This window comes from Triplophysa dalaica, chromosome 13 (genome assembly GCF_015846415.1).
Source record: "Triplophysa dalaica isolate WHDGS20190420 chromosome 13, ASM1584641v1, whole genome shotgun sequence".
NCBI lineage: Eukaryota > Metazoa > Chordata > Actinopteri > Cypriniformes > Nemacheilidae > Triplophysa > Triplophysa dalaica.
In genome coordinates this window covers 16,981,253-17,003,343 of record NC_079554.1, presented here as the reverse complement: position 1 = coordinate 17,003,343, position 22,091 = coordinate 16,981,253, and the positions used below count along the sequence as shown (strand labels likewise).

Sequence of the window (22,091 nt, the reverse complement as noted above, 5' to 3'; positions counted from 1 at the left end):
AAATTTAATTTAAAAAATATATAATTTATTAATTTAATTTATATGTTTCCTAAATCCCTTTACGTTTCCAAGTGCTCTTAAAAGTCAATGTAAATGATTAGTGCCGAAATGCCAATCAACGTACAGTCCAATTGTGCAAAATACAGTAGCAATCTAATCCAGCTAGAAGTCTGTCATCCCCAGTATCTTCCCGGAAACGGTCTCACTGCAGGCCTGTGATACGATCTACGGCGCCCACGCGCAGCCAGTGGCGAGTTTCGGCCGTGACGCGCGTCGCTAGTACCCGCCCTCACCAGTCGCAGCCCGTGTTTGCTGCACAGGGATTCCGTAACCCGGACAAACAGAAGCCAGACTTCAGTCCACACATTCATCCATCATCGCTATGGGAATTATACCGCTGCTCTTCCAAGACGAAGCGCCCATGCCCTACTACTTGAAGCCGGTTGACTCCGCGGCACAGACTATAAAAAGGCGTCAGTGGACATTAACGTTATTTGTGAACTGAAAGGACAATGTGGCGCCTCTTGATGCGATGATGGTGATGCTCCACCTATGAAGATCAAAAGTAACAGAGGTAGATCTGGGCATATTTCAACAAGAGTGAATCGATTGAGACTCTGCCTGGAAACATGTCTGTGAGTTTGACAGTGGTGGTAAGTCAACGATACATTTGTTTTCTCCTATCCTCTCGAATATTCTGGCTTTTGTTGGATTTAAAGGGACAGCACATCTTACCTGGTGTTGATCGCTCGAATAGCCTATGCATGGGGAAAATATCTGTTTTAGAACTGTACCATTTTTCATGGTTATTTAACGTATTTTCATGTGGTTTCTGTTCAGCACATTTTTATTTTTTACTCTTTGTGACTAATAGCAAGATAGTTGGAGGCTTTCTAATGGTTTTGTTTGTGGTGCCACTTTATTTAATCATCATACATCTGTCGATTTTTGTTATTCAAAAAGTGATTCGCCTAGCACAAATGTGAAAATGTTCAATTAAGGACTCTACCTGTTTGGGAGGTCACATTACATTATCCTTGTTTTGGTTTAGATGGAACAATGGAACCCCCCACCCCATATCCCCAAACATCCCCTCTTCCTTGCACACAGAATACACAAATACAACATAGCACATAACATAAACATTGCTGACATAACACATTATGTTGATGCTTAGAGAGCTACATTGTTGTGTTTGAGTAACGTAATTATTTTAAAGACTCTTGTCTTTGTCATTTTACATCACTTTGCTATTTTAAATGCATTTGCATGACTTATTCTATAGGCTGTTGTTAATGTCTGTGTTTTTATTGCATTAAAACAATTTCATGACTCCATATCCCCATGCAGCTGTATTGTTTAGACACCAACTTTGTTCTATATGTCATGATATGCCTATGTTGTTTCAGCATAGATTCATTGGATGTTCATTTGGTTTATAACATCCATTAGCAGGTTTTATTCAAGAGACCATCAAGTCCCATACTGTATCAGTTTACTGCTGGATTCAGTTGTTTAATACACATGACTGTCAATGCATTATTGCAACCGCACCGGACGGTTTAACCGTTTGCTCTGTCAATTTGCACCATTCATGTACAGTACCAGTCAAAAGCATGTTTGCTGGCGGTGATGTAATACGTTTGGCAAGGTGCCTGACATTTGCAGGAATATTCCTCGCTCATACACAAAGCCTTCAGAGTCATTGGCTGTTGTCGATTATAAACTTAAGCACGATTGCCTCAAGGCAGGGAGTGTTTATATTTCACCTATGATGTATCACAGGTGTAACAGGTGTCCTCTTTGTCTGGTACTGAGAGTTTGGCACATGGAGCCCCGATGATATCACATCTGTCCCCATAGTTGGTCCTGCAGATTCGCACGCCATGTTTACTCGTGAATCAACAAACAGTCAGAGATCTATACAAACCTAAAGCCTGTAGTCACGTTCCCTGAAGCACACGCCAATTCAGATTTTCCATTTAGCGTAAAGCATCTACATCTGTGGTTAATACCAGTGGGTTGTTATGTTCCTAGGAGCTCCTACCACCATAGACGAAAAACACAACATTCATCGTAGTGGATGACTGTTATGGGTTTTAATGTTGTTCTTGCACTTTTATACTTGGTATTATATGAAAACGTCTTCGGTATTACTCACTAAATATGTGTAATTGTAGAATTATGTAAAGGATATACGTACAGATGTTACAAGCTTGTGAAGTCAGGTTGTAAAATGCCAAGTCTGTTTACTCACAGGTTACGCAGGAAACCCGATGATTCATTTGAAACCATCATAAATTTTCTTTACAAGCTCATAAGAGCAGCTGAATCAACAGTTAAGCGTTGGATAGATAGAATTTGCATTGGAGCCAAAAGGGAACATTCCATCTTTTGCATGCTTATACTTTCTCATAGCTTTTGAGAAAAAATATATTTATGCCTTGGGGATAATGTTTATACATGCTTTATTATATGACGGAGAACACGAATCCTCAGGCACTTTCAAAGTCATAACCTAAAGTGTTTTGAGTAGGTGCCAGTAATGCATATCTCTTCAACATTGGAACATGCGAATGTGATTTGCATGTCTTGCCTTTGCAGACAAAGACTCTGAGAACAATTAAAAACTATTCTCACTTTGTAGCAGACATTAGCATTTGTTTATTCTATATTTTGCAGTTTTCACACACTATAATTAAAAGTACACAAACTTTACCAAAAATCGTATAAAAGCCAATGGCATAAGCGATCCCTTTTAACCAGAACAATATTTGGAGGTGGCGTTGTGAAATGTCTTTTTATGAAAGAAGCAAAAAGTTCTTCCTCTTTATCTCAGATGACCAGTTCTTCTTTTAAAACCTTTCTAAAAGAGAACAAACTTCACAAGCCTATCTCTTAATGCAACAGTCTACTCATTCAGCGAAGGGAGATTGTTCATGCGAACTGCTTTTGTAGCCTCACTGCCCTACTCCAAACCCTCATCTGCTGGCCTGCTCCGTTGCCCTCTCCTAAAGCAGAGGCTAATGGGAACGCACAGCTTTGTCTAATCGCCATTTGTCCTTCTGTCAGGCTGCACCGAGATGCTCCCCATCACCTCACGGAGAGCAACACGTGCACCATGAGGTCTGGCATTGCCCCATCTGTGTCAGCGTGTGTCGGCTGGAGAATATAAACGTCCTCTTTGTATGTTTTATTCGAAGCAACACGACCACTTTGTCAGTCCTCCCATTATTATAAGGAAATTAGTCCTCTTCGCTTTTATTCAAGTCTTCTGTGCGGTCTGTTGCAAAGGAACCGTAATAAAACACTGGGGGTTTCATGATCTGCAGTTAATTGAACTTTGGGGTTAGAAAGTGATGATGCAGCGAGGTGCTCGTGTGCTGAATGTGAAAGCTTATTGCTTTCCGGCATCATATTTTGGTGACGACTTTTGTGGCCTGGCGAAGATACGGTGAATTAAGCCGCCATGTGTAGCCAAAGCCCCATTTAGGGGGAGGATTTCAACGTGGGGTAACGTCATAATGAATATTAGGTGCTGTTATCCTGCTGTGCAGTCGGGAGGAATCGACAGTTATGTCTGGAATTTGGCTTTCGGGATTACGTTAGGTCTGTTGTAACTTTAGAGCGCTTGTGTTTACTGGCTTCTTGTCATCAAAGGTCATTTTCAAGGTCAGTGGCCTAAAAGAGTCCTGTCAACAGGGATTCCTTTTTTTTGTTTTAAAACGTGTCACGTGCATGGGTAACTTGTAGCAGATTGTGTAAATGTTATTTAAACTTTTATTGTCATGTCTGTAAGGCATCTATAGAGTAAAAATGACTTAGTTGCAATTCCAAAAACAACTTCTTCCACAGACCCGTGACACAGCAGCCATTCATTTATTATGGTTTTGATTGTTTGTATTGTTTGCATTACATAACAGTCTCCTTGTTCTTCTTTCCCCGCTCTAAGCTGCTGTGGATTTCATTTGGTGGCTCCTTAACCCACACGCTGACCCCCAGCCCGACCACAGAGAAGCTCCTGTCTCCGCGACACTATAACCACATTGACCCCGCCACTGGGAAGAATCTGATTTGCAACAAATGTCCGGCAGGCACCTACGTGTCTTCTCACTGCACAGAATCCAGCATGCGAGAGTGCAACCCCTGCCTGGACGGCACGTTCACCCGTGGTGAAAATGGCGTAGAGCAGTGTCACCGTTGTCAGAGACGCTGCCAAACACCTTTTATCGAAAAGACGCCTTGTACGTCAACCACGGATCGGCTGTGCGTGTGCCCGTCAGGCAGCTTCTCCCAGGGTGGCGAGTGTGAGCGGCATTCGTCGTGTCCACCAGGGAGGGGCGTCAGAAAAGCCGGAAGCGAAACGGAGGACGTGCGCTGTCGAACGTGTCAGCGCGGTACCTTCTCTGATGTAACATCGGATGTTCTGCGGTGCCGAGCTCACATGGACTGCCAGACTCTGGGTTTGACGCTGTTGATTAAGGGTACCGACAAAACAGATAATGTGTGCGCACCGACTCCAGCGGGTTCTGACTCAGGACCGGTTGGAGAGGCCCCTGTGTCCACGATTTCCAGCAATGAGTCAGCACATAGAGGTAAGAGTGAAGGGCTTTGCCAGTGGAGGTCTTCCAAAGTTTTCAAGTGTTTCTATTTGCAAGATGAAAAATGCACTTTTTGCAGTGTTATCATATTCAATTACAGTCGAATCGGCTTTATAAGTAAGTTCAACATAATACAAGTTTTTAAATGATTTAATATTAACTCAACAAAGTATATTTAGAACACTCATCTAATAAGTCATACAACTCACAATTGGCTAAAATTTGACTGGTAAAAATTGAAGGAAGCAAAAAACATTTTCTACGTTGTGTATGTGAGATTTTCAGACAAAGCTTGAAATATTTATTTTTGGAGAATGTATTTATTACCAATATACCAAACCATCTGTTTATATTTCACTTAACCCTGATGATAGAGTCCAGACATCAGAAAAATATCAGTCGATACACAAGTTTAAATTTTAAAAGAGGGAAAATGTGTTATGGATGTAACAAAAAAGTGTGCACAAAGACTTTGTAGGATTTCTGTCAATTCTGTCAAACCATAAGCTTTAATACCCAACAAACGGAGAAGGGATGGCACTTTATAGAACATAAATAGTTACTATATTAAAATGTTTCCCATTTATAAGGAATATGGACCATGATGCATATGAAAGTTTGCTTGTTTTAAAAACAAAAAAAATGCTTCATGTGGGGTATTTAACACACCAAATATTGACATCTGACCTATCAGTATGGTGAAAACCTTTGGTAAATACTTGATCCTCTTAAGGTGTATATTTGCATGAATTGCCCTATAGTGTAGTCTTAAATGAAGTGTCTATGGAACATTCAGAGAACATAAGAATTTGGTTTCATTCCTATTTTTGGAAAGATGAAAATGTTAACAAGCACAACTGTTTGGCAGAAGTATTGAACTTCAAGTGGTCCCCTGACTTATATATATACAAAAAACTCAGAGGTTTTGTCAGGTTGCATTGAATTCAGTTCATATTAGAGCAGTAAAGACAAGTCATTCGTGTGAGATTACGTTGGCCAAACACGGTTTACAGGCTGAGCAGCACAGCTCCAGTTTGTTATCTACACATGCCAGCTTGATGCAGGATTAAAGTTTTAGTTACTCTCCCTTCTGTTTTGTTGTCTGGGATAAGGTCATCTTTAGCACTGCATTTAATTCCCTCTCTCTCCATTTTTGTCTCCTGTTACACCTCACAGAAAGTACTGCAGTCTCACCAGCTGCAGAAATCCAAGAGCTATTAGTCCTGGCTCTCAACATTACAGAGACTGCCGTTGGAGACACAGACGTTTCCACAACTACGGCTTCTCCCGATGAACTAACCCCAATCCAAACTTCTGCTGCTCAGGAGCTTCCCAAAGGACTCCACAAATTATCCTTGTCACAAGATTTCCAGCGGGCCGAGCAACCAGCCGTGGACACGCTTTCCGACGGCAAGGCACAGGGACGGGGCTTTCGGCCCATCCGCAAGGGTTCTCCAAGGCCCAACAGTCACAAGCACTTTGACATCAATGAACACCTGCCCTGGATGATAGTGCTGCTGCTTCTGCTGGTGCTGATGGTCATCGTTGTGTGCAGCGTGAAGCGCAGTTCACGGGTGCTAAAGAAGGGACCCAGACAGGATCCTAGTAGCATTATGGAGAAAGCCATCCACAAGAAACCCAGTTCTCCAGCCGAAACCAGAGAGAGGTGGATCTACTACTCTAACGGCCAAGGTGTGTTAAATCTCTTCAATGCACCACATCGTTTTATCCAAAGCATCAGAATTCAAGATTTATTGTATGTACACATCCCAGGGAATTTGAACCCATGACCTTTGCACAGCTAAGGAAATGCCATTACAACTACAGGAACATTTTCATATAAAAACTTTCCAGTTTTTTTGTCAAAAAGTTCAGAAGGTGTATTCAAAACACTCCAATCAAGTTTTATCACATGTGACATTATTTTCTACTTTGTGTAAGGGAGTTACATTGGAGAGGTACGTTGTTTTTTGTAAAATGTTAATGCCAATTCAAATTCAGTCTTACTCCAGGCAAGGTAAAACAGTTTTTAACTGGTGAAATACCTTCTCCAACCCGAGCTTAATCTGAAAGGGTCAAAGCTGGTTTTCATGAAAAGCGTAAACAGTGTGTCACTATCAAAACATGGTTCTGTTTGTTTGAGCAGCCCGACATAGCAACAATGTCTCAACCTATTCCGTGATTTTGGGGAAGACCACAGTTGTTATTGGAATTCCGTTTGATGATAAACAACCCGCTTAACCTTTAATGCTGCAATCTGTGACTGAAACATAAAATGCATGTTCCTTCACATTCTTGTCTTTACATGTCTTGAAGTCAAATCAACCTGAGATTTCACATGAAACCGTACCCTACTGCTCAAATAATAAATCTCTATCTCTCATGAATCGGGGTTAGGTACAGACACAGTTTTGAACCTGGGCTGATTTTTATGTACTGGCTTAATATCTCCAAAGGATTGGAACTTTAACTACAGCTAGAGTTTTAAGAGATTTAGCTGGGTTTATGAAAACGTGTTAATAATCTGCTTTGGCAAATGCCGGACCTCAACATCCAGGGCTTCGCAAAGTGAATGATATCTTGCAAAATGAAATTCCATTGTTGTAATCCATCTGTGGATCTGTCATCACAACGGAACTATTCATCTCATCCATTCTTCTCTGGAGTAATCAATACTGTATAGAGAAATCCAACTGTTACACAAACAACAAACCTGATCTCTCTTGGTTTACTGACATCACTCGTCCGGTGTTTGTTTCCTCTTTTATTATTTATTTCAAACTCTACACAGCAGAGGCTGCTGGGATACGTCCGTGAAACTTGCAGCTCTTTGGGACCGGCTTATATCAGCTTGAGATATCTGCCCATGTGTGTGACTTTGCGTTAACCCTGAGCAGTTGGAACCAGATTATTCCAGTTCTGTGTGGTTTCAGAGCCGCTGGGGTTTATCAGTGGACATGTCCTGGTAGGAGATGGGTGGAGGGTCTGAATTATGTGTCTTGAGAGATGTGTGAGTTCAGCGTCCCCCGTATCTGTCCTATTTTGAAGGTCACATGACTGGAGTATAATAGAGACTTCGACGTGGGTCAATCGGAACCCACCACGCAAACTTCAATACAAAATACAGCTAGATTTAGTTTTAAGTTAACATTTTTACAGAGTGCAAAGCAACATCCTAGTTTTAAATTGGCCAACATTTAAAACTTAGATTTTCAGAATCTGTAAAAAGTGAAAGTTCACCCCAAAATTACAATTTTGTCATAACTGACTCACCCTCTAGTCATTTCAAACCTGTATGACCTTCTTTCTTAATCAGAACACAATAGAAGATATTTTGAAGAATGTTGATAACCAAACAACAACGGTATCCATTGACTCCCATTGTGTATATAAAATAGAAGTAAATGGGTGCCGTTGTTGTCTGGTTACCAACATTCTTCAAAATATCTTATTTTGTGTTCTTCAGAAGAAAGAAAGTCAAACAGGTTTGAATAGGGTGGGTAAAAGATAACACAATTGACATTTTCAGGTGAACTATCTCTATAAAAAGAGTTAAGCTTGAAGCGTTTTGGAAGAAATTTGTAGTTTTATAATATTGATGAAGTTAGTTGCCCTTGAAATCAGTGAAATATCAGGGAAGGCAAAAGCAATAAAATGTAAAATAAAAACACTTCCACCAGGTGCAGAGTTTACTGTGATGTTTTTCTCCCTAGAGTTTCAGAACATGAACAATTTCATTGTTTATTGACTTCGAAGAAAACATATTCTATTACTAAAAAAAAACATGCTTAACTCTTTGAGATAGGATAATCTCGAAACATGTGAATTAAAAAGCACAGGTAAACGTTAGACAGCCGCGAACACAGCACAAAACATTTCCTTAATTCATTCAAGGTGTGTAATTGGTCGGCCCGAAGGCATGTTTGTCTGTTTACTACATTAGTGAAATAATGACCATGAAGGGCCGCATGGGAAACATATATAAAGATGAAAGAGCGTTCGTACAAATAATGAATTCTTTCATTGGCGGCCAGGAGGTGCCTCGTACGGTATAACAAAGCACGCACGGCGGAGAACAGAGAAACAGAACCACCCGCGTGTAAACCCCATTTAACAACCTCTGCAATAGGTGTTATCTATAAAAGCCCACCGCTCAGGATCAGGGTGGGCTGGGGGTTTTATTGGAGACGATTAGGTACTTCATGGGTGAGCTCAGCTCTGCCAGTATTTTGTGTAACAGTCAGGGAAACTCGGGGGAAGCTTGTAGGATCCCCCTGCTCGTAAGCCCGCCCGGTTCTGTGTTTTATACTCCATGAGAAGACTTTCATTGTGTTGATGGGGAAGTGGTAATTACTGCAGGCGGTATGAAGCAGGAGGTGTCAGAGATTTACGGGATGGCTGTGTTACAGACATTCTTGCAAAGTCACTGCAGTGACTTTCCTCAAAGGGGAGTGCCTGGATTGCATAGATTTCTTTGTATGGCAGCCAAGATAGATCTGGTTCAGCTGGTTCGCCACTTGGTTTGAATTTGATATGTGAATGTTACGACTTTGTTATATTGTGAGAAGCTGAGAGATCAGGTGTCGTCTTCACGCGTGCTTATTGTCGTGTAATGTGTTTCAACACTTTTGTCTGAAGGCTTTTTCATACATTTACTGTCGCGTATTACAAACACTAATGACTGGAGCTTTAATGCCATTCAAAACAGCCAGATCGATGTCATAAAATAATACTGTGTCTGGGTAGTTATGCAAATCACTGTCTGGCGGACACATTTTTGTGGGCGGAGCTTAGGTGGAGGCAGAAAATGATTCCCCTGTCCGCATTACTACTGTCACTCTAGGTGGCACATTGTGTTTAGTTGCTTTTTGACAACGACTAGAAAAAAATAAAATAAAATTTTAACGTGTAAGGTTAAAATTTAGTCACTGTCACTGTCTAGGACCGTGACTGCTTTTGAAAAAGTTAACTTTAATGCAAGGAACTTGGCAGACCTTCACACACTCACTCAATGGATCCATGGACGATCTGATAGGACTACCTCCAGTTAACTGGCCTGAAATCTACACCTACAAGATAGATGAACCAAGCATGTATAGTAAAGATAAACTGTGAGCGTATACGTCTTTATATGCCTACATGTACTAACAGTAGCAAAAGTTCGCATTTAATTGGACACAACATGAGCCTTCTCACTGTTCCCTCTCCCTTTATATTAATGCACTTGTGAAAACTAAAGAAAAATATATGACAAACAGTTTCCTGTATGTTTAGTTTCTGAAAGTTAACTGCTAGTTGTATAACTAACAAAGTTAGCTAGCATACCCATGTGTTCAAAAGTTAACACTACGTGAAAATAACTTTGTTCCCCAGTGTCTGATTAGATGGGCATACGGGAGATATTTTTAGGCAAATAACAAAATCATAATCCACACAAACAAAAGACAGTCGTTTTTAAAATCTTAAGTGTTATGAAAAGAAACACAAGCAGTTTTTATGATCGTTTCTGTTCAGTCTGCTCGTTTTATTGTGTTAAACTACAGTTATCATCAGTGTTTTTGTTTGGCAATGGCAGCAGGTATGTGCTAAAATATCACATTGGAGACTGTATTGTGTCGATTGTGGCATAAACAACACAACAAGATGATATTTTAAACTCTTTATGTAGCCGAATCTGTCCTGGATTGTATTGACCGCTTTAGTTTTCCCTTTGTTTTGCCTCCAGCTAATGCCTTGACGTAAGCGTGACGTCGGTGCAAAAGGGGTCTATAGTGTTCCCGTATAAAAATCTGTAATTCATAACTCGATTGAAACCCTAAAATGAATTATAGGCCGGGTTTCATAGACAAGGTTTAGCTTAAGCCTGAGCAACTACGCCTTTTATTAAAATGCCTTAGATAAAAACATTATTGGTGTGCATCTTGAGACAAAATAATGGCAATTACCTATTTAAAGACAATTTATTTTCAGTTAAGACAGCTAAAATAACTTTTTAGTCTGGGACTAGTCCTAAGCCCTGTTTCTGTGAAACCGAGCAACAAAGTATTAAAATTTAAGATTATTAAACTATTAATAAAGTAAAGTTAATCGAATAAGCAAACTTGTGACATAAGTCATATCAGCTCATCCTTATAAAAGGTCAGATATCCGATTATACGAACACAATGTTCTTTGGAGCGTTTTCAGATCATGCTGGGATAACATAGACCAGTTTTGTTCAACTGAATCCGTGCCAGCTCGAGTGTTGTCATTCAAACAAAAGTAGGACATGCCAAATAGGAAAGATGCTCTGAAATTGATGTCACATTTAGATATATATGCATCTTGCAGTCACTTATACAACACAAATTCAATCATTGTAAGCCGATAACCGATCTATTGGGCGATATACAGTATCTAAATATTAATATAAAAATCAACTGAAAGACTGAAACAAAAGGCAAAAAGTGGGCAAATGCTTTTGTTTGAAAACATTCAGTGCAGAAAACAAGGTAGCTATTAGTTCCCCTTTTTCCCCTAAAAATCATGCACCAAGCCTACTTTACAATAGTAAATGATTCTTTAACCTTCAAACTTTTCTGGAATATTTTTTATTAAATGAACAAATCATAGATGTTCTACCAGAGCAACCCAGAAAAATGTTCTTAGCCACATGTCTTACAGGTCTAAAGACAGAAATGATTCAAGCAATGTGCTTTTGTTCCTATAATTTAATTCATAAATACTGTCAATAAATCAACAATGTGAACGATCACGACAGAAAGATAGTCCTGTACTGTATTTTAACTGTGAGCAGTGTGCAGCTGAAGAAGTTTAAACAGAGGAAATTATTTATGATCTATCTGCTATAATATATCGGCCTAAATTTTTTAATCATCGATAACATTTATATTGACCATTTATCGGCCGATACCGATATGGCAGATAATTTACCCTTTATCCCAAAATTTGACCATTTGTCATGAGAGAAAGTATTTAATCAGAAAATTATTTTTAAACTTATTCCACATAACCACATGTCACAAAGTTAAAAAAACATTGTACTTGCTGATTGAAGCGCTGTCATGAAAACCAGACCTTTAAACATTTGTAAACACCCTGTCTGAGTTCGTATAGTAGCTGCACATGTTTTCCCAGAATTCCGCAAAATTGCCTTCGGGACTGGGGCAACAAAATCCATCAGTCTGTACAGTCACAGACGAGAGAAAACAACATCACCCAACCCGTCGAATTGGGCCTAGATCATTTAGACAGAGACTGTCACTTAGACAGACGCAGGCGAGTGGACAGGCAGCCCGCAGGCCTTGGCATTTTTAGATCCATGGCACGCTATCCTCCAGAGAGCGCCAGTGAATTCACTGCAGATGGATCACAAACAGGACAGATCTGGCTTTCAGATAGATGCCTTAATACCTTCCAGCAGCCGTTGTCCCCTAAAACCATCCTGTTACGAGGGACTCCATCGGGTTTATGTTCAGTAGAGAGAAATAAAACTGGATTATGTTGATCCAGGTTGTTGATGGTGATAATGACAGTTTGTATAATATTATGGGACTAATTTGTTTTTGCAGCTGCAGTATCAGATAATAGGGTTTTTTTTGTTACATTTTATATATATATTTAAGTTTAACATTTTAAATAAATCATACCATATATCTCAATCTCCTATACTATCATATATCATATCCTGTACTGTACCGTGCTGCACAATGCCATACCATACTATACTATACTATACTATTGTATATCCTATCATGTACTGTACGGTACTATGCCATACCATACCATACTATACCATACCCTACTATACAATAATGTACTTTACTATTTTAGTTTTGTTATGTGTAATTTTATAGTTTTAATAGTATTTAAGGTTTTACAGATATATAAAAAATTATTGGCTTGAGACTATTTTTCATCACTTGATGGCTGGTTTTGTAGAGTTATAGAGCTAAACTTGACTGTTGTCTAGTTTTTTCTTTAACAAATTTAAATGCACAGCCCACCAACCTGATGCTGGGGGTTATGGGTGGTTGCCAAGGTGTTGATATGCAGAGTGCAGTTTATTTTTAGTTAATGCTTCTTCAGGGTTATGTAATGCTGCTTGGTGACAGCTCAAAATGGTAAGATCAATCTTTTTTTAAACTAATAGCACTCATAAATCTGCACTTCTGTTAAACTGAAAGAATACGTTGCGTTAAGAATAGTGTGAATTAACAAAGTAGTTGTAGTGACCTTTTAAAACTACTCTCCTTGGTATTCTAGAACTATTCCCCAGCATGCAACGGTTGGTCACGCTAAAGTGTATCAACACAGGCATCAGTCTGGGTTATTGCTATGGCCTTACCCACGGGACGGCATGTCCTGCTGCAGATGTTTGTGTACGTAACTCTAGAGCATTGCCCTTCTGATCTAGACGCTTCCATCCCCTCGCTGCGTCTGAACGAATCCTGCGGCAATAGCAGGTCATGGGGTCACTAGACAAACAACAAACCCTGTTAAATACAGTAGACACAAAAGTTACTGCCCAGTATTATACAGCATATTTTAGCATATACTGTAGCTTGCTTACTATAGTATTCAGATGTAACTATATTATGCAGTACATGAACATCGGATTGACGTGTTCTCATTCCCCAGGTATTGACATCCTGAAGCTGGTAGCAGCTCAGATCGGCAGCCAGTGGATTGATATGTACAAGTCACTGGCCAGTGCCAATGAGCGCGAGGTGGCTGCCTTTTCCAATGGCTACTCAGCAGATCACGAGAGTGCGTACGCCGCTCTCCAGCACTGGACCATACGTGATAGTGACGCAAACCTGGCTAAGCTGATCAATGCCCTTCACCGCCATCGGCGCATCGACGTGGTGGAAAAGATACGTAGTGTCATGGAAGACAATCCTCAGGTGAACATCAACTACATATGCTTAAACCAGTCCTAGGTAGCTGAACACATCTTTGTCAGGCGGCGGTTTATGACAGTTCGCTCAAGAGTAAAAATTCTGTCATCATTTGATCATTCTCATGTGGTTCAGAACCTGTACATGACTTTCTTCTTTGGAACACAAATGAAGATATTTTTTAGTAAAGTTTTGAGTGGTTTTATGTTCATACAATGGAAGTCAATGGGGTCCAGTGTTGTTTGGTCAGCAACATTCTTCAAAATATCTTTGTTTGTGTTGAAAAAAAAGTCATATAGGTTTGGAATGACATAATGGTGAGTAAATGATTAAATAAATTGATTTTGGGTGAACTAGCCCTGTTACCAAGCTGTGAAACCAGTTTAAACCAGCAAACCACAACCTGCAAGCCCCCCTTCAGTCTGCTGGTGTTTAGAATAACGGCCAGATTTGGAAAACACACAGGCTTTTAAAAGCCACACATTAAATGTCTTGCTTACACCTGTTATACATTAATCTAGCATTGACATACACACTTCACTCTAAACATGCAATGTGCTATTAAAGTGTCATGTGTTAAAGCGATTTACACATAGAAATGTTTCAAAATTAGCAAACTTAAGACGTCAGCCTCTCTTGTTCGAACCACAAGCTATTAGTCAAGGCACACTAATGTATCAACTAGCCATGTGTACACAGTGTTATGTAAGGTACACACCCAAAGTCTAGAACACAGTTTGGATAATACATGTGTCGCAGGGTAGACAAACCACATGAGCGCCTCATGACTCCTGGCGGCATCATATTGAGCCTCATTGCTCATAACAGAGGGCTGACACGAACCCGGAGATATAAGATCAATCATCAACATTCATTTTAAAGGTACAATCCCTCCCTGTGTCCAGTCCATAAAGGCCATTTCATTAACCCTGACCTTGTCCCAAGGTCACAGGAGATGGTGTTGGTGACTTGATATCTTTGCTGATATCACCAAGATGTACCAAAAAATCTCTTATGACTGTTTTTTATGTCTGCCTGTCAGCACCACCTAATAATCACATAATTGCCAGAGCAAGTGTTGACTTTCACTAAACCTATGTACAGGAAGGGCAAAGGTAGTCTTGTTGGAACAGGGCTATATTCCTTACCCAGCACATTTTGTGCACTGTTACGAAGCAGTTTTTTATTCATTCTCTGACCTTATTCTTTCATGTTTTGTTTGGAAATCTGCACAGGTTGCAATTTACATCAGGTGTAAATCCTTAAAGGAGGGATTTAGATCTGGTGCAAAAACATGATGCGCATTTCATTGTGCCCCTTACCATATTTGGTAGAGATGTTTATCAAAGGTGACTTACAAAAAGGGATAGTTCACCCAATAATTATCTCATCATTTAATCACCCTCTTGTCATTCCAAACTTTTAAGACTTTCTTTTGCAGAACACAAAAGAAGATATTTTGAAGAATGTTCCTAACCAAACTACGATGGTACACATTGACTTGCTTTGGTTTTGTGTCCATACAACAGAAGTGAACAGGAACCACCATTGTTTGGTTATCAACATTCCACAAAACATTTTCTTTTGTGTTCTGCATAAGAAATAAAGTTATACCAGTTCAATATGACAAGAGGGTGAGTAAATGATGACATCATTTTATGTTTTAGTGTACTCTCCCTCTAAGGCATATATTTTATTTGTGCGTTCTTTGGCGAATGAACGCATGACCTTTGAAGTTGCAGGAAAACGTCAAATCTCACAGAAGGCACACATTCCCTAATCTAAATTTGGATGATTGAATGAGGAATTTCTGCCTTTATGTAACCTGCATTAAGATGTTCTAAACCAGGTGCTTGATGCCCGGCACATTTTCAGCTTCCTGAGGACAAAATGTGATATTAGGCGGAACTGGTGGTTACTCACGAGATCTGATATTAAATTAGCAATGCTGAATGAAAATGGTACATCGGTGGGAGTAATAAGAAAAGCTTTATTTGTTTGCGCTCATCAGAACCACATGTTCCAACATGAGATCACATGGATCTTATGCTGTGCAGTGCCACCTCACGCATGGCCTTCTATCAGGTGAATGAATCACACATGGCAAGACAGACAGAGAAGTTAGGAACAAAGTAAAAAAGGAACTTTTTCAATACCCGTACAGACACTGGGAGACCTGTGTATCAACAGTTGAGTGTTTTATCATAAAAACTCTCCTCTTACCCCCAATTGTTTTAAAATTATAAGGTGATGAGTAAATGAATATCGTTTATTTTTGAGTGGTGTATTTCTTAAAAGCATGACTACTGATAGGATTTAAATCAGTAATAATACCCCCTTTAATGCTGTAACAGTGTTACACTACAAGTGAACAGAAATGTGTAGAAAATCAGTAATTACAAAAAAGGAAAAGCATACATTTAGGTTAATGCATGTTGCCAGTTAGGTTACTGTTTCATAAAGTTTTATACACTGTAAAATATGACACAGGTATTTTCTTAAAAACATTTTGTTCAATATTGTTATTACTTTCCTTTAAAGCGTATTTTTAACACAATATTCCATTAATAATTCAAGTACAATAACCTAAATTATTTAAGAACATGTCATATGATAAACTAATCAGAAGAAATACTCATTTGAGCATTGGAGTTAACTTCTTGATCTTTTTAACTTCGTCTTGTTTAACATGTATTATTGTTTACAACATATGTGATGCACAAATAATGTAAAAGTTGTCTCAATACTGGCATTTGCATCATTATTGTTCACTGAGTGAAAAAAACACTGACCTATTCACAAGCACCACTCTTCTGAACGATTGTAACTACAAAACTCAAAAATACAAACAGAATCTCTTCAAAATATTATACAACTACCAATATATTATACACCAATATATTATACAACTAAACAATGAACTCTATGAACTCGCATGCTGGAAACTCTAAATTCACTGCTCGGTGAAATTAATTAAAATAATGAATGTAGTCCCACCACAAAAATAAATAAGAAAAGATCCTTTATACAAGTTTAAGTGGATTGAACATGATACAGTTACATTTACATTTACATTTAGGCATTTTGCAGACGCTTTTATCCAAAGCGACTTATATTGCTTTATCCTATACATTTCACATAGGTATTTGCAATCCCATGGGATCGAACCCACAACCTTGCGTTGTTAACTCAATGGTCTTACGCTAAGTTATGTTTGCATTTAGAATTCAAGGATTTTTTCTATTATTTTAATTTAAATTTCGGTAAAAAAAACACAATTGTATTAAGTAAAGTTTAATCAATGAATTTAATGAAATTTACTGTCTACTAGCACACATTTAATGGCTGGAATTAATGACAAGATTTTTTAAACTAGACATCATACACTTGCAGACTTTTTGAAAGTTTCAGATAGAAACCCACTAACTGAACAAATCTGCAGACTGGCACAGACTTTCTGCAACAAGTCCAGACTGAAAATTTGGGCAAAATCTATGCAAATGTCTTGTAGTGTATTTTAGCCTTAAGGCACATTTGTCTGTCAGACAGTGAAAATCCTCAAGGTTTGTTATGCTCCTTTACCCACATCTAAACTGGGCTGACCTATGTGTTGCCATTTAACTTGTGGAGTTCATGCAGTTCAGAGTTATTAGTCTCCGTGTGGGGTGACTAATAAATGACCAAATGTGATTGTTCACAGTGCCATTTAAAGCCAAGCTTTGCTTTGCTTCGTCCCATTGATTATTCGGTGCTGAGTCGATGACAAGACATTTACAGGAAATGAATGTGTGTGTGGTTCTGGGAAACCCTACATTCACTTTTAAAAGTGATTCGTTGTCTCAACAACCATATTGTATTATGTTAAGTAGCTTCTACTTAAAAATAAACAAATTTATAACATTTCTAGCTGAACTTAAAATCCTTTGTTCATGCAACACAAAAATATAAATGACAAGAAAAGCTCAAAAGTATGCATAAAGTAAATGGAAAAAATTGAGTTGTGAAAACTACAGTTAAAATTAAGTAAACCTGACATACATTTCCAGTGAATGGACTTAATATTATCAGTACAAATGCTGTGACGAATACCCATACGCCCTTTCGCTTGAAAAGTTTGATTATTCATACTTTAAAAAAAGCATTTATTTAGATGTTATTTAGATGTAAAACGAAATTTAAGATGTATTTAGTAATATTGATGTTGTTTTGTAGTGATTTTCTGTGAAGTTACTATCCAGGTGATTAGTGTTGGCTTATATGCATAGACCCTGTTCAACCCATCATATTTCCTACCGCTAAAAGGAAGACACAGATCTGAAATGCAGTCTGTTGTGTGCTTCTGTGGAGAATAATTCAATGACTGACATCAAATAAGTCATCAATTATATCAAAACTGTTTGTTATAATAATAAACTTCACTATGCTATATGAACATTAAGGTAAATGAATGAAATATTTAAGTACAGCCCACATGAGCACAGTAAGTTGATTGAACTCGTGCTACATAAGAAGGTCAAGCGAACTGATGTATTTGTGTAAACACAAAAAAGATTTTATTGTTATTTTTACTTAAAATCTCCTTAAGTTGAATTAACTTATAAACCATGATGCAAAATTGGTGCACATATATTTTAAGAAAAGTCAAGACATATTTTTTTACAGTGTTGTGTGGGGACCAAATGTCTCCAAAAAGGGTAAGGTTAGTCTCCAAAACTAAGCGAGAATTTAAAGGGATAGTTCACCCGAAAATGAAAATTCTGTCACCATTTACCTCTTGTACTCTTCCACTTTTTTTTACATTCTGCAAAACAGAAAATAATATATTTTGAAGAAAGTTGGCAACCGCGGCAGCGGATGCACCCATTCACTTCTATTGGAAGGACACAAAATGAAAGGAATAGTTCACCTTCAAACTTAAAATTTTGTCATAATTTACATGCCCTTGTGTCATTTCAGGTATTACTTTTTTTCTTCCACAGAATACAAAAGAAGATATTTTGAAAAATTTTGTAACATAACAGCACAGCCCCTGACCAATGCAAGCGAATAGGCGGCTGTTAACAACAATATCTTTTTTTGTTCTGTAGAAGAAAGAAAGTCATACCTGAAATGACATAAGGGCATGTTAATTTTGGGTTAGAGGGTTGGTAATGAGAGAATTTTCATTTTTGGTTGAACTATCACTTCAAATTGCATTTGGTCGGCAAGGTCACACCGTATTAGTGCGACAGTTCAGCCTTGGTGACTTATGCAAAAGAAACCACACAAATACTCTGTTCTAAAGATTAAATGCAGTTATAGACTGTGACTCAAGTTTTCAGAATACATCATCAATGTACCAACACAGTGACATAATAAGTATGATTTGTGCACAGGGGCCTTTCTTTGTTACAATGACACAGGCCATATGTTCTGTGGGTAGTGAATTGCTGGCTGGACAGAATCTTTTTCATATGCCTCCCCAAGTTGGCGTCCCCTGACGCAAAGAGCACCAAGGACAGGACTATTGTGGGTGGTACGGGGCCGTGAAGGCCAAACCCTTTGTGCAATGGGTACATAGTGAAATACTTTGTAATACGCGTAATACAGTTTTCCCAGTCTCTCGGCAAAAAGTTGTCCTTTAAGTCCATTCCTCGCATAACAGTTCCAAGAAAAAGTTGTTTGTGCAGGGAGGATACTGCTTCAGTGATATGAGATCAGAACAATACAGAATTTCAAAACAAATATTTATTGCATGTTCTTAATAATATGGTGTGGGCGGGCCTACACATCCGCAGCCACAGATTTGAACGTGTTTAATTTACTTCCTCAACCTAACATGTGTTTATTGGTTGCTTTGAATAAGTTGATTCTTTCACAAGACTGTAATACAAATATTAGCATTAAAAATCCACCCAAAATATTTTGTAATCTCTGTCTACTGGTGTCTCAGAAAAGTCACTCATGCCATCATTTTTGTCATAGGTTGACCTAAACAAGCTGATGACTGCTGTGAATGTAGCCCAATGCTTGAGCCCCAGCCATAAGCCTTTAGAGTCACCCAGCATTGTGGTGGAGCAGTCGCCCAGCGATCGCTCCAAGGGATTCTTTACCGACGAATCAGAGCCGCTTCTTCTGCGGTGTGACTCCACTTCAAGCAAGGACTCTGCCCTCAGCCGGACAGGCTCTTTCATAACCAAAGGTAAGCGTACAGACAGGAACTTTTTATTTTTTTGCACATGCATATGTGCAGCATGAATGTATATGGTTTTCATCATTCTTTATGCTATTTAGATCGTATCTCATAATGCTATTGAGGGGTGTGAAATTGCTGAAGAAAATATAATATAATATAAGTGATTAATCTATAATATGCTATAATGGTTAAAGCATTAAAGATGATGTGATTTTGCAATACTTTCACATATAAATTATTTGTGAGGTAGTAGTGGCTCAGAATAGCAACTCCCATCTTAACCAATGGTGTGAAATTGAGACACCTTTCAACATTTTTGACTGTATACACTGCCCCCTTGTGGATGCTTCATGCACCTACATCACACGAACCAAATACATACATCAAATTTAATACAGTCTGTGCAACTGTTTTTATAGAGTGCACTGTTTGCTAAAGGTACAGCAGGGTGTCAGCTGATTATAGTTTAAACTCAGACTAATAAAAAACGTAACCTCATTCTTAGGGAGCCCTATGATTTTTTATCATGTTATCAAAAATAACTTTCTGCTTCTCTGTCACTCAGAAAAAAAGGACACTGTGCTGCGACAGGTGCGTGTGGACCGCTGCGACCTACAGCCTATCTTTGATGACATGTTGCACATCCTTAACCCAGACGAGCTCCACGTCATTGAGGAAATCGCTACGGCAGAAGACAAGCTAGACCGCTTATTCGAGATTGCCGGGGTGAAGAGTCAAGAAGCAAGCCAGACTCTGCTCGACTCGGTCTATAGCCACTTGCCTGACCTCCTTTAGACCTCTGCAACCTCGTCATCTATAAAACCACAGTGATGGACACTCTTATGTGCGCTCACAGTTTTACGTCTTATTCAGTTCAACATGCACGCAACAACCAAAACTCTGGAATGCTCCTAAAGGAGTTTCTCTGTATCATTCGGAGCTTCTTGTCTGTGTGCTGGATTGGACACAGCTGGTGTCCATGCTATAATCTCTCTAATAAGTAGCATATTGTTGCACACACATGATGTCTAACTCAACAGCTATAAAATGTAATTTATTAACCATCTCTGTAAACATTTGGTCATTTGTTATTGTGTTTTTTGCATTACGACTAACCAGTTAATGTTGCCCAATCAACAAGGTATTTTTGTTGTTTTTGTTTGTTTTGTACATTCTTAAGTAGGACCACTGTAGCTATTTTAGAGTATACGTTGTAGTAATTTAATTTGTGTGCTATGTGATTTCAAGGGCATTGAAAATCATTCCTGTTGGTTACGTTGCAGATCATGACTGTTTATGTGCATTTATTATACTCTTTTTAAAACAAGCTGATCCCTCCATGATAATCTTTTGAAGGAGTTAGAATCCTGTCATTTCACATGTGCTAGAGTGCCACCAAAATACATTTCACAAAATCAAGTATTTTAGAAATCATATTCAAACATGACAATATAGAGAATGTCCTTTTAAAAAGCCACTCTGGTGCTAGATGTGGGATTGTGGACAATTTTACCCCAATAGTACGGTATGGCCATTTAACCTCTGAACTTGTGGGCCAAAAAATTTTATTCAGTTAGTGGATCTCTTACCCATGAAGATGAGCTGTTTGAAAATACAACATGTTTAGTGGAACGTTATGTATGTATTCTTATGGCTGTTTCCAGATGTAACACATGTAACCAAGACATTTATTATTATTGTTAATGATGATGTAACCTGAGAAAGCAGCAAAATAAAGTTTTTGTCATAACTATTTTTTTTTTTTTGAGTTTCGGGAATACATGAATGCTATACTTAATATAGATGTAACATACTTTCCGCAAATACCAGACATTTTTTTCTAAGCGACCTAGAGGAATTTCTGAAGTACAGGAATAACTTACCCAGAAATGGAAATTTTGGTTTTACTCCATTCCATACAATTCTAAATGAAGCCTCACTAGAAAAACACAATATCATTATGAAACATTAGCAGTTTATCTTTAGTGTGTTGTAGGCTTCATTCCAGTAGAATTTAATGGTGTTCTTTTGGTTTCCAACATCCCACTAATACAGCCAAACTTATTAACAGTAGAGACAGAGACCATTATGATTTCCATTAAAACCAATTCAATTTTAATGATAACCATTAAAGTCACCATGAAAGGGTAGGACCGGAGCCCTTGAAATACAGAGTTACGACACTCGATCTCACCGCTGTGTAGTCACATGTTTCATGGAGCGTTTAATAGTTCCAAACAAATCCATGCTGTCAACCTATTTGAATGGATTTTAGTTGGACAGACAACAGCAACAATATTTGCATGTTTAGCTAAACATATTAGCACATTGTGTACAACGATTACTACGTTGACTAATTTTATAGCAGAATTTTGTTTAGGGAGTAATATGAGTATCTATGAATATAACATCAGT

General features: G+C 38.5%; 1 protein-coding gene across 1 annotated transcript; it reads left to right on the top strand.

Moving 5' to 3' along the window:
- The first annotated feature begins 181 nt into the window (after positions 1-181).
- On the top strand, positions 182-21,429 carry tnfrsf21 (tumor necrosis factor receptor superfamily, member 21). The gene is made up of 6 exons (XM_056765018.1): positions 182-653; positions 3,953-4,595; positions 5,778-6,293; positions 13,242-13,507; positions 19,466-19,682; positions 20,242-21,429. The coding sequence occupies exons 1-6, from the start codon at positions 630-632 to the stop codon at positions 20,469-20,471; spliced, it is 1,896 nt and encodes a 631-aa protein (XP_056620996.1). The 5' UTR covers positions 182-629; the 3' UTR covers positions 20,472-21,429.
- The last annotated feature ends 662 nt before the right edge of the window (positions 21,430-22,091 follow it).